Genomic DNA, 15,858 nt, shown 5'->3' on the forward strand with positions numbered 1-15,858 from the left:
ACCTCATACATTCCATATCTAAAGTCTCAACTCCATGGCAAGCTCAAACAACTTAAGGACCCAAAGAAATGATGTAATGGCTATAAACTACCTAGTGATGAGATCTAACCAAACAATGATCAAGGTGATAGCTTTTTACCTCCAAATACTAGCTAGCACTTAATGAACACTGGATCCAAGGCCTTATTCTCATTCCAAGCCCTTTTCTCCTCAATCTCCATCCATATATGCTCTAGAACATACAATCTTAGCCTCTTTCTTTCTTTCTTTCTCTCTCTCTCTCTCTCTCTCTCTCTCTCTCTCTCTTTTTCTTTTGTTCTTTCTTTCTTTCTTTCTTTCTCTCTCTCTCTCTCTCTCTCTTATATATGAATGCAACTCGATTAAGGTTTCTCTCAGGGTGTCAAGGTGATAAAGAAGGCGGAAGTGAAGGCTTAAGGTTCTTTAAAAGGGCACAAACCCTAAAACTTAGGATTTTCACTGTCAGCTCCTACTTGTCGAGCTGGGGTCCTCCAACTTGTCGAGTAGACTTTAAGAATTACGTGGCCATTTTAATTCTCTACTCGACGAGTTGGGGCCTCCAACTCGTTGAGTTGCTCTGACAACATGAATATAAATTAATTAAATATTATATCTGGGAGTTGGGATGTTACATATACTACCAATGCCCAAAAACCACCAAGCTCTATAGAAGCCATAAATTTCCTCCAAGCCACCCAAGACATTATTTTATCACCCACATCTCCACCAATGAAGAAATTATTCTTCGTAGATTCCAAAACTTTCTCAACAGAACTCGACATTCTATACAACAACATATAATATGTAAGAACATTCCTGAGAACAAATTTAATAAGAGCCAGTCTACCACCAATAGAGAGACAATTAGCTTTCCAGTTAGAGAGTTTCTTACTAAATTTACTAACAACACCTTCTCGGTTAGCAATATACAACATATTACAGCCCAACGGAACACCTAGATAACAAAAAGGCAAAGTAGAGACACTACAACCCAACATATGTGTCATCATCGTAACCTCACTATATAAAACTCCAATACCCAACAATTTACTCTTTTGGACATTAATTTTAAGACCAGAAGAGAGAAAAAACACCGACATAAACTTATCAAATTATTGGCATTACAAATCGACCACTCCCCTAAAAAGATGACGTCATCAGCATACATCAAGTGAGAGATGGTGAAACCTTGAGAACCAACAAAAGCACCTCCGAAAATACTAATGATTAAGGATTTATGAATGACAACATGCAAAGCTTCCATATCCAAAATAAAAATAAACGAAGACAACGTATCCCTTTGGCGAAGACCTTTACAAATATAAAGTTCAACAGTAGGAGAACCATTGATCAATATTAAAGACCTCGCATTCATAAGACACCCATCAATCCATCTTCTCTATTTACAACCAAACCTCAATTCAACCATAATAAGATACAAACAATACCATCAAAAAGAATCATAAGACTTCTCAAAATCGACTTTAAAAATATGAATTTTCTACTTCCTTGTGTTGACAGCATCGTCCTAACTACATCATACTACCCATTCTCTAACACATCATTTCATCCTTTAGCCATGGGTTCTCCATGATTTGGGAGAGCTCGGTTATTTTCTTAGGACACATGTCACATATAATCATAATGTTATATTTCATATCAAGTAGAAGGTTGCCACATATATTCATGAGTTCACAAGCATACTCAAGTACAAAGCATGTCTATATATGATGACATACAATCAAAATTGGATGCCTCCAACATACTAGTCACCAATACCAATCTTTACAGTAGTTTAACTAGTGCTATTTGATTCCTAATCTTCACATGACTGTATATTGGTTATGTAGTCTAACATGTTTTCTTCTTTATATATGAACCTTATGAGGGTTACTCATGTACTATCAAACATTTTTGTTATATGTTCATGACACCCTTGATTATGGATTACAACTCCACATCTTCTCTACTACCAATCTTAATGCATAATTGGATGACGATTGGGGGGATGTCACTCAATCAAACTTTCCATGTATTATATTGAGAATCATATATTATGACAATATAAATAACATCGACATGTCTACTAACTTAATTCAGGATCAACGTACCAAATATAATGAGATCGAGATCCATTTTTTTTCGCGATCATGTTGTCTTGGAACAAGTTTGAGTTCTATGTGTTCCCTCTATGTTGGTATCTTCACCATGATGTTCAAATCATCCCCATTTCATGAGTTTATTCCTAGTTTAAATGTATGGATGAATCCTATAGTTAAGCCAATTCCGTATAGTTCGTAAAATCGCTTGTAATCTTATATATATATATATATATATATATATATATATATATATATATATATATATATATATGATTGATGAAATATATCAATTTGTGGGAAAAAAAATACAAACCATCATTTTACCATCTCAAAGATCACAATAACTTTTTAAGAAAATTATGTATATACCCTAATTACATGTTTAAAACCATCCATCATTGTTACTTATAAACAAATGGGACCAACACTTTGATCTGGAAGATGCAGATCCATCTACTCTTACGTAACATTAAAATCTAAGTGAATTGCTTAAAATGGGTTTAATACTTCCATATGGAAGATGTACATCCATCTAATCTTACCAAACATATAAAAGAAAATAAGTCAATTCTTTTTAATAGGTTTCTATTAATAGTCAAACTACTTGTTGAAGACAATTAAAAAGGTTCCTATGTCCTAATCTTGGTATTATATTTTTTACAAAACAAACTTCCAAGTTGGGATTAAGAAAGTCCAACACTTGCTATTATAGGTGACCAAACATCAACCACCCTGTCTTAATCTTGACTAGTTAACTAAAAAGAAACGTTTAACAAATATAACCACCCCCTAACAAGACTTAGACTTCTAACAACATCAACATCCAAACGAAATAAATCATATGCAACGCAAAAAATATATATATCTTAAAACTTTACTATCCTTTGATAAATGAAGAGATGTTAGTCTATTTTGGATTTTCAATCTTCTTTAATAAATAAATAAATAAATAAATAAATAAATAAGTATGAAACCATTTGGACAAACACGTCCAACCATCAAATAAATGCAGTCTAACACAACCTCAAAACAAGCTTTCTACAAACCATTCAACAAGTCTATATATTATACAATAATAATTAGGAAATGGTCCATATCTTTTAAAGAAATTTTCTCATTAAATCAAAATCGACCCCATTATCATAAATGCATGAAAGCTTACAACCAAGGATTCCAAATGCGATTCAAAGGAGGAGTTTCACTTGTGGGCTGTGGCTACAATAAATTAGCCACTTGTGGCCCTTCTACATGAAAGAAAAGTATAGTTGAAATCTTGAAAATATATTATTATTCCTCTTTTAAGTAGCCTCCATCTTTATCTTTACATCCACCTACACTATTTTTCCCATATTCTTTTGCTACAAAAGTTTGTTGTTCTACTTAATAAATTGCAAAATTTTCTCATTGTAGACCCTCTTAAACAGTTCTGAATTATTTTTATTTTTTAAAATTTTTGTTTGAAGAGAAACCCATGATTAAGGGCAATAACAATCATTGCTAAAAATCATTTTGTACAAGATGATTCAAGGGAGGTGAGATACAATGATTCAAGATCCAGACCCGTATTTTGATTCAAGAACGACCCGAAAAGTAACCAACCTAGCAACTTCAATTCATCATTATTATTGACAAATAAGAAATAAATATTATATGGTGGGCTATGATTTCTTAAAATGTACGATAATATCTTGTATTAATTGTAATATATTTTCAGTATCATTTTGGATTATATTTAGATGTGAACATCTTTATTTTATTAATGACATTGATGTCTTACTATAAACACCAATGTATTCAATAAAGATTGTTTAAATCGTACATGAAGGTATTTATTTTAGTTTAATGGCTTTATTAAATATCTTAAAAGTTCTTTATTATATCAAAATATAATTGTAAAGTTTATAGATATACCAATTAAATATAACAACCACTTATTAACAAGAAAAAGCATATAATTTTCTAGAGTTATTAGATTGAAAATATGAATATGAAGATATGATGTCTTATGATAACTAAAAGTTTTTATTTAATACAAGGGAGGGGTACACCTGAAATTTCTTTATTTAAAGATACTTGAAAGAAACTTAGTTATTTATATTTATTAGTAATAAATAAAATAAAAATAAAGGAATAAATTAACAGTAAAACAATAAATATTATCTTGAAATTGTTATATATTTATTTGCGGGAAGAATTTGCTGTGAGACAATTATGAAGGAAGTGGGCGCAGGATAAGCACGTGGGAGTCGCCTTTTCTCTCAATTGCCATTAGCACGCTGGCATTTTCACACACAACTCCACTGTTATCTCTTCTCTATCGCAGTCTTACTCTTGATTGTTCCTAAATATTTTCTCATCGATGCCATGATTGAATGAATCTTCTTCCCCATTTCAAGTTTTCAGGTCCTCCTCTGTTCTTTTATTACCCTCCTTTTTTGTTTCATAAAACAAAACCCATAAAATCTCATCAACGATACTGTGTTTTCATTGATTATTCTGCGTGATCTTGATAGATTTCATATGGAATATCAAAATGAGGTGTCAAGATTCGAATTTAATCACTTCAGAGTTTGTTTTATTTTGTGGGATTTTGTCGTCTGGTTACAACATTCTAACCATCATCAAAATCTTAAAGCTTTTATATGATTCGTCAGGGAATTTCCTGAGAGTTTTTTTAGGGTTTATTTGATTTCGAGAATCTGTTTGGGTTACGAAAAATGGGAATTTTAGAGTTTTCTAATTGTGCTCTGTTTTTGTTCATATGATATAGGAATCGTTTCGTGTGGGAGACAAGATTGATTTCGGTTCTTCATGCTTAGTCATGAACATAATCGTAAACTGAAAACATAAACTAGTGAATTGAAGGAGTTCAACAAGAACAAAACTCAGCCATGAAGTTTATGAAACTCGGTTCTCGCCCTGATACTTTTTACAATTCAGACTCTGTAAGGTACATGCAACAGATCAGTTTCTTCTGAAGTTTACTTCAATTTTACCTTGTAATTCACACAACTTGATCACTCAATTCAATTCTTTTTGTTATAAATCAGATCAGTTTCCTCCGAAGTTTCTAGTGATCTTGTAGTTCAAGTAAATGGAACAAGATATTTGCTTCACAAGGTAAACACTTTTTAATCGAAATTTCCGAATATGTTTTCTATGAATTTACTTCAATTACACAAAAGGGGTTTAAGTTTTACATATTACAATTCCTATTGTATAATCCAATACAGTTGAAACAAATTACCACCAATTTTAACATGTTTTAATTTCAATTCTTTTTGAACTCTAGAAATTTGATAGTTTGTGCTCTGTTTTTTCTTGGAAAAACAGTTTCCACTTTTATCCAAGTGTTTGCGGTTACAAAGACTCTGTTCCGAAAGCCCAGAATCGTCCTCCCAACATCAAATAATCCAACTCCCGGAATTCCCAGGAGGCACGGAATCCTTCGAATTATGTGCAAAATTCTGCTACGGAATCACAATTACTCTCAGTGCTTACAACATCGTAGCAGCTCGTTGTGCATCCGAATACCTTCAAATGACAGAAGATGTCGAGAAAGGGAATCTCGTTTACAAACTCGATGTGTTCCTCAACTCTTGCATCCTCAACGGCTGGAAAGATTCAATCATAACACTTCAATCGACAAAGCCATTCCATTTATGGTCTGAAGATTTGGGAATCACTAGTCGGTGTATCGAAGCCATCGCGTCAAAAGTCCTTTCTAACCCTTCGAAAGTGAGTTTATCCCATAGCTATTCCAGGCGAGGGAGGGACAGAGATGACATTTCTTGTAATGGCGGCGGTGAAAGTCACCGGAATAATAAAACCGGTGGGAAAGGGTGGTGGGCGGAGGATCTTTCTGAATTGGGTATCGATCTTTATTGGAGAACGATGATTGCCCTAAAATCCGGTGGCAAAGTTCCCGCAAATCTTGTTGGGGACGCGTTGAGGGTATATGCTTCCAAATGGCTACCAAACGTTTCAAGAAATCCTGAAAAGGATGTCGATTCAAATCCTTCGAATTCGAAAAGTCGGTTGTTACTGGAATCAATAATCAGTTTGCTACCGATGGAAAGAAACTCGGTTTCTTGTAGCTTTTTGCTTAAATTATTAAAAGCAGCGAATATTCTCCGAGCTTCATCTTCTTCAAGAATGGAACTATCTAGAAGAATCGGGGTTCAGTTAGAGGAAGCAACAGTTCCTGATTTACTGATTCCATCTTCTTCAAACGATATGATTTATGATGTCGATGTAATTTTGAACATTTTGGACCAGTTCATGTTACAAAGTCAAAGTCCACCAACAAGTCCTGTACATTTAAAGGGTCGATTTGAGCGACATAGAAGGTCAAGGTCAGCGAATAATGGTGATTTTGAGTTGCAGGAAAGTAGGAGGTCTTCTTCTGCTTCTCATAGCTCTAAGATCAAAGTGGCAAAGCTTGTGGATGGATATTTACAGGAGATTGCTAGAGATGTGAATCTGCCATTGTCGAAGTTCACTGCTTTAGCTGAAGCTATTCCTGATTTTGCTAGATTGGATCACGATGATCTTTACAAAGCCATTGATATTTATCTCAAGGTAATATGATTTCCATCTTGTAATTTCGGTTGATAAATCCAAACGCTCTTTCATTTATCTAGCATTCTACTTTCGTTTTTTTTTATTATTGTATCTTATTTTCATTTTTTTTTTTTTTGTTATAAGGCATTTTAAAAACTTTTATTCTTATAAGGCTTTGAAAAATGTACCCTCTTTTTATGTAGTCACATCCAAACCTCAACAAAACAGAAAGGAAGCGAATTTGTAGAATACTTGATTGCAAGAAGTTATCAGTGGAAGTTTGCATGCATGCAGCACAAAACGAACTTCTCCCATTACGTGTAGTGGTTCAAGTCCTTTTCTTTGAGCAAGCTCGGGCAGCCATGGCTGGGGGTCAGCTGACCGACCTACCCAGTAACATCAAAGCACTTTTAGCTGCTCAAGATGATGCAACATCAAGGCCACCAGGCTCAATAAGCACCAACAGAAGCATGGTACAACCAGAAGATCAATGGAGTGTTTCTGGTCTTAAATCACCAAAATCGAGTCTTTCCACATTAAGAATGAAGTTAGCTGAAGATGATGATTTGGATGAACATTTTCAAGCCAATTCTTCAAAAGTGAAGCAACTTTGTTCACTCCCTAATCGCCCTAAACGAATGTTTAGTAAGTTATGGTCCTCAAACAGAAGCACAAGTGAAAAACGTTAAAAAAAATTCTCATGCGGGTAAATCTCTCTTATTTTATTTTATTCATCTTTTTAAAATGTCTTGTAATCTTTAGGGAAATTAAATTGTGAATTGTTGGTGTAATCTATGGTAATAAATAAGAAAAAAGAAGGGAATTTTTCTTGAAATTAGGTGTACTTTTCAAGATTTGGTAGCACGCATCAAGCTAAAGAAATTTATGATGGGGACAAAGGGTAAATCACTTTTTGTTTCACTATTTTTTTTTTTTTTTTTTTTTTTTTGAAATGTGTGTAAAGTTTAGGGAATTGATGTTGTGAGTTGTTGGTGTGATCTATGGTAATAAATAAAAATAACTGGAAATTTTCATAAAATGTGGTGTAATTCTCAAGATTCCGATGGAAAGCATTAAACTTTAGAAATCCATGATGGGGACCGTAGTATTGATGTCTTTGAGCACTAGTCTTTTTCTAGCATCAGTTTGCAGTTCAATAATTTAATTCCGACGTTTCATACTCCATTATTGATTTCCATATTTTTTTGTATACTGAAAAGTTGTGGAAAAATGAGCTTTTGAGTTCTTGGAGGTTGACTGTATGACCAAAGATAGCATCTTAGAAAAGTTGGATGATCACAGTTGACTAAATCATATATGATAAACATGATTGAGTTTTTTCACTCCCCTACTCGAATGTGGTCATAATTGCTCTGTCCAATCAAGGAAGAATTTGGAATGAGTGGTCTTTCTTTAAAGTATTTGTCTTGTTTTTTTCCATCATTTTCTTTTGTGAGTGTACATAATTAAAGGTAATTATGTGTACTATGATGATTATGAGGATGAATAAGGTGGTCATGGAAGAAAAAGTTTTTTTTAAGGGTGTCGCTATTAAGACACCTCTTATACACCCTATGAACACTTTTATTAAAAATCAACCTATAATAAGTTGTTCATAATTTACTTTTCAGAAAAACAACGCAAATTCGACCAATAAAACAATCTTTAAACAATATTTATTGGAGCTGAAATAGAAGTGAGAACAATAAAACACCCCGAAAAGGAAATTTCCCGCCTTAGTTTTCATATGTTACCATGCAAACTCCACGTTGTGTTGTCTTCAAGAATTGACTTTCGCATCTAACAGTACATTGAGGGTCGTAATCACAACTAGTCTTCCGGATCTCATTCTCGTTTTGACATTCGCATCGGGGTAACTTAAAATGCAATGCGTTGCGATCGTTCACAATGAATCGCACTCTTTCGCAACCATTCTTTAGTAAGTGCGATGGGTTGCAACCGTTCACAATTAATCACGTCCATTTATCATCCCTTTTACATCCATCTACCTTTTCACTCAAATCGGCTTTCTCAACCAATTCTTTTTTCGCATCATCTGTCGTATTCGCATAATTCCCTTCTCATTTGAAAGGAATTGTCCTCAATTCCAAGCGATCTTCAACAACCCCAATCACACTTTCTAACAAATCAACAATCTTTTTTTTAAGTCCAAATGATTTTCAACACCAAATTCAACATCAAACAAAGAATTAATCTGACCAGGATCATTCTTCAAATCCACAGTTAGACCTAGCATTTCTTCAACATCTTTTTGCATCGAACAAACATCAGATCGAGCATTCATCTTAAGCAATGGTTGAGAATCAACCTTTACAGACCCCGTTTCATTCTTTGTCTCATCACCTTCAAAGTAGTCTTTGGTCTTTGTCGAAACTCCGATCATATCAATGCCTGGACCTTCTGCTTTTGCAATCCCCTTCATTTTTGAATCCTCCAGTGCCATTATATCTCCCTGCTCAAAAATATGTTCCAATTCACTTGCATCACATTCAATCTTAAAAGGTTGAGAGAAATTTAATTATGCCACATATGAAGCATTGCACAAAGGATCCTTGATTATCTCACTTCCCCTAGTTAAACTCTGTGAGCCTTGGCCTCTTGCCCTATTTGTTTACCATCGATCTTACTGCTGTTGATGTCATACCCCCAAACCGGAACGGCGAAAACGTTCCGGGGCGGAGGATGTCATGTACAATATCACAACAATTGTATAATAATAATCAAAGCAAACACAACCATTACATCGATAAAGTAAACTATTTACATCTGTTTGATACATAGTTTGTATGACATCAAAAGTGTATAACAAAGTATAAAGACGCTACTCTAAAAGCTCCGTCTTCTCAAAACCTGCGTGTGTACATATCTCTGGTTCCCTGAGAATACAAGTGGTTTTGAAAGTGAATCAACATTTAAGTTGGTGAGTTCATAAGTACGTTTTTGAGATGAAAAGCTTGTCGTTGTTCCTTGAAAATGTTATAGTGTACTTCCAGAAAATCCAATAGTTTCTTTAGTAATGAAAAGTAGTCTTAGGCCTTAAGACCAAAATGTATGTTTGTTACTGTATTCTATAATAGTATATGTAGTCTTATTAATGAATAAAACCATATCATGTATGTTTTCCCTAAACTGTATGTAGTACTAGTGTACTCTATACTAGGAAAATAGTGTATCATAGTACTGTTTGTTATGAAAACCTTTGTATGAATGTCTGGATACCACCAGTTGTAATGTATAGTAGTGTATTGTATGAAAACCTTTTGTATGTATGCCTAGATACCACCAGCTGTAATATATAGTAGTGTATTGTATGAAAACCTTTTGTATGTATGCCTGGATACCACCAGCTGTAATGTATAGTAGTGTACCGTAGTTTTATTAATTAAAATAAAATCACTGAAGTAGTGTTAATCCCGTAAAAAATGTTTTAGTTAATATTGTTGTGAGTTTCATATAACCATGCTAAACTGACTAGTGGCCTCTACGACGTTCTTTAAGCGTCGGAATGTTATGACGTTTGTCACCTCAGGCCTGCCGGCCTAACTATAGCTAACAGTTTAGGTGCAGGGTTGTCAATCCCTTATATTATGAGAATAATATATTAAAGGAGAAATCATATTGTTTAATTAATATTAGTCAAGAATTAATAAGAATTAAGTTTGTGATTAAAAGAGATTAAATAAACTTAAGGGACTGGAATTGTAATTATAAGATAATTGCAATTGGGCTATGGATTGCCTTATATTATAAGGTTGAACAAATTCTATGGGAAAACCCATATGAAATCGTCCAAGGCCTTAAGGAAAGGAATCCATGGGCTGCTTAGGGCTTAAGCAGTTAGATTAGGGTTTCCTTGTTTAAATCCCTAATATAGCCTACATGTATAAATAGAACCCTTAAGCCCTAAAAACGGAGACAAGCTTTCTTCTAGGGTTTTGGACGGTTTTGGGCAGCCTCCTTCTCTTTTTTTCTTCATCCTCTTGCTCTTGGTGTTTGTGAACCATTAGAGGAGTGACACTTGTGACTCTAAGCTTCCTAAAGTCATTACAAGAAGGAATTGTGATTGTTATTGCTACATAACAATCAAGGTAATATCTTAAACCCATTATTATGTTAATGTCGATTATCATATGCTAGAATTAGGGTTTATAGTCTTGGATAAATTGCATGTACAATAGAGAAACCTAGATCCAAGCATTAGGGTTTGTACGAGCACATAGGATGTTCTTATGACTAAAACCCATCAGTGGTATCAGAGCCTTGATTGGTTTCTATTGTATTGATGCATTATGTGTTTATTCAAGTTGCAAAAATTGTTTTTGGCCAAACTGCCTGATGAACTCGGCGAGTCCCATCGTGGACTCGGCGAGTAGGCCCCTACTCGGCGAGTCCATATGGGTACTCGACGAGTTCGAGCATCAGAAAGAGTGGATTTTGGGATTTCTTGCTGTTTTTCTCATGGATAATTGCCTTATCTGTTTTAGATCAATAAAATCCGATTTTAATCAATTTTATGAGTATATCCTTGATTAAACACAAGATGATTACCAATTAATTAGATAATTACTTCCTTATATGATAAAGTTTGATTATTTGTATTAATTGGGTAACTTATTTTGCAAGAAATTAAAATTAGATCAAATATAGATAATGATGAAATTAATTGTTTAATTTATATTATTTGTTATTTGATCCTTGTGTTATGAAAAGTTTCAATTTTCCCCTTTAGGTTTTATAGTTTAAATTTAAACTCAAAAGTTTAGTTCTGAAATTTAAATAGTTGAAACCCTAATGTTTTGAAAAGGTTTCAAAACTTGTCCTCAAGTTTTGGAATTTAAAATTTGATTAAAAGGTTAATTTAGAAATGTTAAATTCTTAAACCCTAGTATTCTTTTGAAAGGTTCAAATCACACCCTTATGGTTTTATTAATTAATTAAAGTGTATAATTAAAAGAGGTTTAATAAATCCATAAAAGTTTTGGTTTATAATTTAATTGAATTAAAATTAAAATTATTAAATTTTACCACCTAGTATTTTAAAAGTGTAAAATACACCCTATACTATGTATAACATTAAAAGTCTAACATTATATATATGTATGAGTAAAAGTCAGTCTTACCGTTAGTAGGCCTCATTCACGAAGCTGGTCTATAAGGGGTGTTTAAGGAAATTGCCTATAAAATGGCGATTAAATGGGTATCCACTCTTACCCACCGCACTCTTGACTAGTGGAGGGTCGTTAGCCCAATGGGTAGGATAGGACAAAACCTTCCATTATAAGTATAATGAAGTACAAAAGTAACTAAATGTTTTACAAATTCCCAATATTAGTTACTTAGGAAAAAGTGAATTGATGCAATCCCATGAAATTACACTTTGTGCCCTTGCGAAAACGTTAGTGGAGCGTGTGTGGTTTACTGGCACACTAAATGGTTCTAAGCAAAGGTAGCAAAGGGTGACTCAATGTTTGTCATAGTTCGGTGGAGCGTGTGTGGTTTACCAGCACATCGAATAGGTGATCGTAACATGTGAGGGCACCATGTAAGTTTGCAAGGTTATTCACACCCGTTTTGTGATCCTCGGCATCCCAGTCACAAACTAGAGGGGCATATCGAGATTTAAACATGCCATTGAAAAAGTTCAATGAATCTTAAAGGATCTAGGAGTTTTCATAGATTTAAAACTTAAATTTCTTTTTCGTTTTTCATGGTGAAAATTAGTGAATCGTCATTCACTTACCTTCAAATATTCTGCAACTAGATTACAGCATCCCTTTTCTAGGTTGTAGCGTATTGTGTTGGGTCGTAGCCTTAACATCTCATTTGGGTGATTTATTAAGGACTCAATCGATTAACTAACATGAATTTGTTTTCTCCCATTTTGTAGATGTCAAAGTTCGACAACTATGGTCTTCCCAAATCCCATGGAACAAATATTTCACATGAAGATGATATTCCACTATTCGATCGAGGAACAACAAATCGTGCTTCACTTCCTCCTCCTCCTCCCATAGTTCTCCCTAACCTACAAGATCGAAGAATTGAAAGGTTCAATGTCACTAAAGCCCTATTGGAAATGAAACATGAAGATGGTAAACCCGTGTGTGCTCACATTCTAGGAATGAAATCACACATTGATAGGTTGAAAATGTTGGGTGTGTCATTCCCGGATAAGTTGGTTGTGAACTGGGTTCTGCAGTCACTTCCCGAATCATATAATGAGTTCAAAAGAAAGTATTTTATGATGGATCATGATGAAAGCCTCATTGACCTAACTTACATGCTCATTGCTGCTGAATCAGAAATGATTTGGCAAAGCGATGGAGCATATTTGTTGGGAGAGTCAACCAACCATGCTTCCGAGGACGTTCTAGGAGAACCGACCTGCGTTTGCTACCAAGAGAAAGGGCGTTGGATACAAGTCTGCCCTAAGAGCCTGAAGAGCCCAAAAGATGGAAGAGTCAAAGAGTATGGTTGTACTTCAGGTAAAATCCACTATCTAACTTGATTAAGTTCCTATTCGTTGATTCTTAATACATAATGTGATAAGATTGCATTTGAATGTTTTGCAGGATCGATGAAAAGAGAGGAAGCTTGATGAAATAGCAAGATGAGTCTAATCACGAAGAAATGGATCTCGATCGCATGGATTCGAAGATTAAATTTTGAGATTAGATAGAGTTGTTAGGAATATTTATTACATAGTTTTTCGGTTGATTTTGCATTGTAAAGGAAAATGTTTTCCGCTGCTTTTATGAATAAAATAAACTTTGGTATGACTCATTTATTTATTTCCTTGCAATGAAATCGTTATGAAAAATTGGTGTTCGTATATTTACAACAAATGGATGTGATTCTTAATTAGGTTGTTTGTGGAAATGTCGAGAATTTACCAAATAGGGAAAGTTTCTCATCGCCCAAGTTTCAATTGGATAGAGATTTGGAATCGTACAACAAGAATTGTATGATGAATGAATAAACTTTCACATTTGGAAATTAGACTAATTTGTTGACAAAGTGTCAAGTGAAGGACTAGGAGATCGAGTACACAAAGTTATGTGTTGATCAAGTCCACTACAAGAGTAACAAAGATATTCGTCATGATTTACTAAAGGTTTAGTAAATATGATTATACTTATAAGATTAAGTGTAATTCTGAATTGATAGTAAAAGTTTAAATCAATAAGCACAACGAATAAGAAGAATCAAATAGGCAGAAAGATAAAAGTTTCTCCATTCTAAGAAGAAGGGAGAGTACCTTTTACTCTTTATGATAGGTCTTAATGATTAAGGACCATATCTCAATTGATCCTCTAAATAATTCTTAGTACAACTGTATGTCTAAGAGGAGGAATCAAGAATTGAAGAAATGGTTAAATCAAGAAGTCAATCATACTTCATTCCAAACAAGTCTTAGAGTTAAGATTGTGACATTGATTAATAAGAAGGTTTATAACATTCATCAAATGAGGAAAGTTGTGATGTCTTGGATAAGACAGAGACCAACTAGGACCAATTTATGAAGTGTTTTGATAAAAGCTACACTAACTCTTGAATATTTGTTTGTCAAGAAATGGTTATTGACAAGAGAATCTTATATGTAAAGGAGTCAGTGGGAGGCTTAATAGTCTTGAAAGGTTTCAAGAACAAGTCAAAATAAACCTTATCTAACATCAATAGCACACGACTTGAGGTTTACAACCTATCATGTTGATGTTATTTTGTTTCTGTGACATTCCAATCGAGTAAATTATGCATGTGAGTTCTATGAGTTCTTATTTGAATGCATAAAAGTAAAGGACCTTGATCAATGAAAAGTACATTGATAGGAAAAGGTGAGTTGCTTAACTACTTGGAAGAAATGGTGGGCAGCTGTACTACCATAAGGCAAGAAATCAAGATTAAGAAAGTTAAGTCCATATGAGTTTGGATTTGTTGCAAACTTTGGTTTTGACAAATTCACATGGATAGGAACACACAAATACACCGTTAAAATCTAAGTGTCATAAGATTTCCTCCTTCATGAAAATGATTGTTAGCAAATGCTTTCACTGGAAAAGATTTTGAGAAGATAACGATTGTAAAATTGCATTCTCAAATTCGATTATGGTTACGGTATCCCTTTCCATGATTCGAATTGTGATATTTGGCAATTAGTCTTAATTGTTTAAGACACATATGAGCTATTTTGGATGAAGGTGTATGAGATTAAGAAGCCTTGATAAAGGATTATCAAAGCATTAAGTATTAGAAACATGAACTTAAGAAATTCAATAGGCATTGTTTTCTGAAAGTTAAGCTGTTTCTGAATACATGTGGGAGCATAAGCGTTATGTTTATAATAATCATGATAGTGGAAGCATAAATGTTATGATTGTATGATTATTAAGGCAAGTGTTCCAAGTTAGCAATATTAATTATAGAAAACAAGAGTCATACTTTGCAAAGTTGTAAGAGTTGAATAGTTGTTTTGCTATAATTAAGGGAGAGAATATTATGCTTCATTTCAAATCTAAAGGCTTAGGTTGTGGAATATTAATAAATTTAGTCAAGGATACATAGTGTGTTCTTAAATTTCGATTATGATTATGGGATTCCTCTTCATATTTCGAATTATGAGAACGTAGCACACAAAATATTATGGCAGAAGATTGATAAAGTATCATATCTTCACGTAAGACATTATGCATCATGTCCCATACGCTTCGGGTATATGAATGATTGCAAATGCTATAATATTTGACCATTCTAAAATTTTCCAAATGTCTAGCGCATTTAGAGGGAAAAAGGACAAGAATCGGTTTTGACTAAAATAATTAAACAACTATCAAAGGACTATCCAAAGTTCGCCGAGGATTAGTCGCTTGTGAGTAGTTGGAAGTATAGTATTGGATGAAATATATCGAAATTTTTATGAATAGATAAGATTCTATTAAGAATGAGTAGTGATATGATAAGTATGGAAAGGTTTCCATATTGGGAGTTAGATATTGAGAATCTATGTCTAGATTAGAAACTTTATGCAAAAGGATGTTCAAAGAAATGTACTTTGAATGAGAGACATCATATCTATGGAATTGTCTTGTAACAATTTCCGATAGAGAACCTTGTAATTCATTGGCAATAGTCATTGTGACTTTAGTGCAATGACATT

The 15,858-nt window shown here is 33.8% G+C and overlaps 1 protein-coding gene across 2 annotated transcripts; it reads left to right on the forward strand.

Annotated features, from left to right (window-relative positions):
- Positions 1–4,313: 4,313 nt before the first annotated feature.
- On the forward strand, positions 4,314–7,722 carry LOC145041101 (Phototropic-responsive NPH3 family protein). 2 transcript variants are annotated; one of them, XM_078989031.1, is made up of 5 exons: positions 4,314–4,523; positions 4,891–5,070; positions 5,171–5,240; positions 5,454–6,701; positions 6,887–7,722. In XM_078989031.1, exons 2-5 carry the CDS (start codon positions 5,012–5,014, stop codon positions 7,370–7,372), a joined length of 1,863 nt encoding a protein of 620 aa, XP_078845157.1. In that variant the 5' UTR covers positions 4,314–4,523; positions 4,891–5,011; the 3' UTR covers positions 7,373–7,722. The 2 variants fall into 2 exon arrangements, with proteins under 2 accessions (XP_078845157.1, XP_078845158.1); XM_078989032.1 differs by lacking the exon at positions 4,314–4,523 and adding an exon at positions 4,559–4,658.
- Positions 7,723–15,858: the final 8,136 nt, after the last annotated feature.

The sequence above is a fragment of the Lactuca saligna genome, chromosome 4 (assembly GCF_052625555.1).
Source record: "Lactuca saligna cultivar CGN05327 chromosome 4, ASM5262555v1, whole genome shotgun sequence".
NCBI classification, from domain to species: Eukaryota; Viridiplantae; Streptophyta; class Magnoliopsida; order Asterales; family Asteraceae; genus Lactuca; species Lactuca saligna.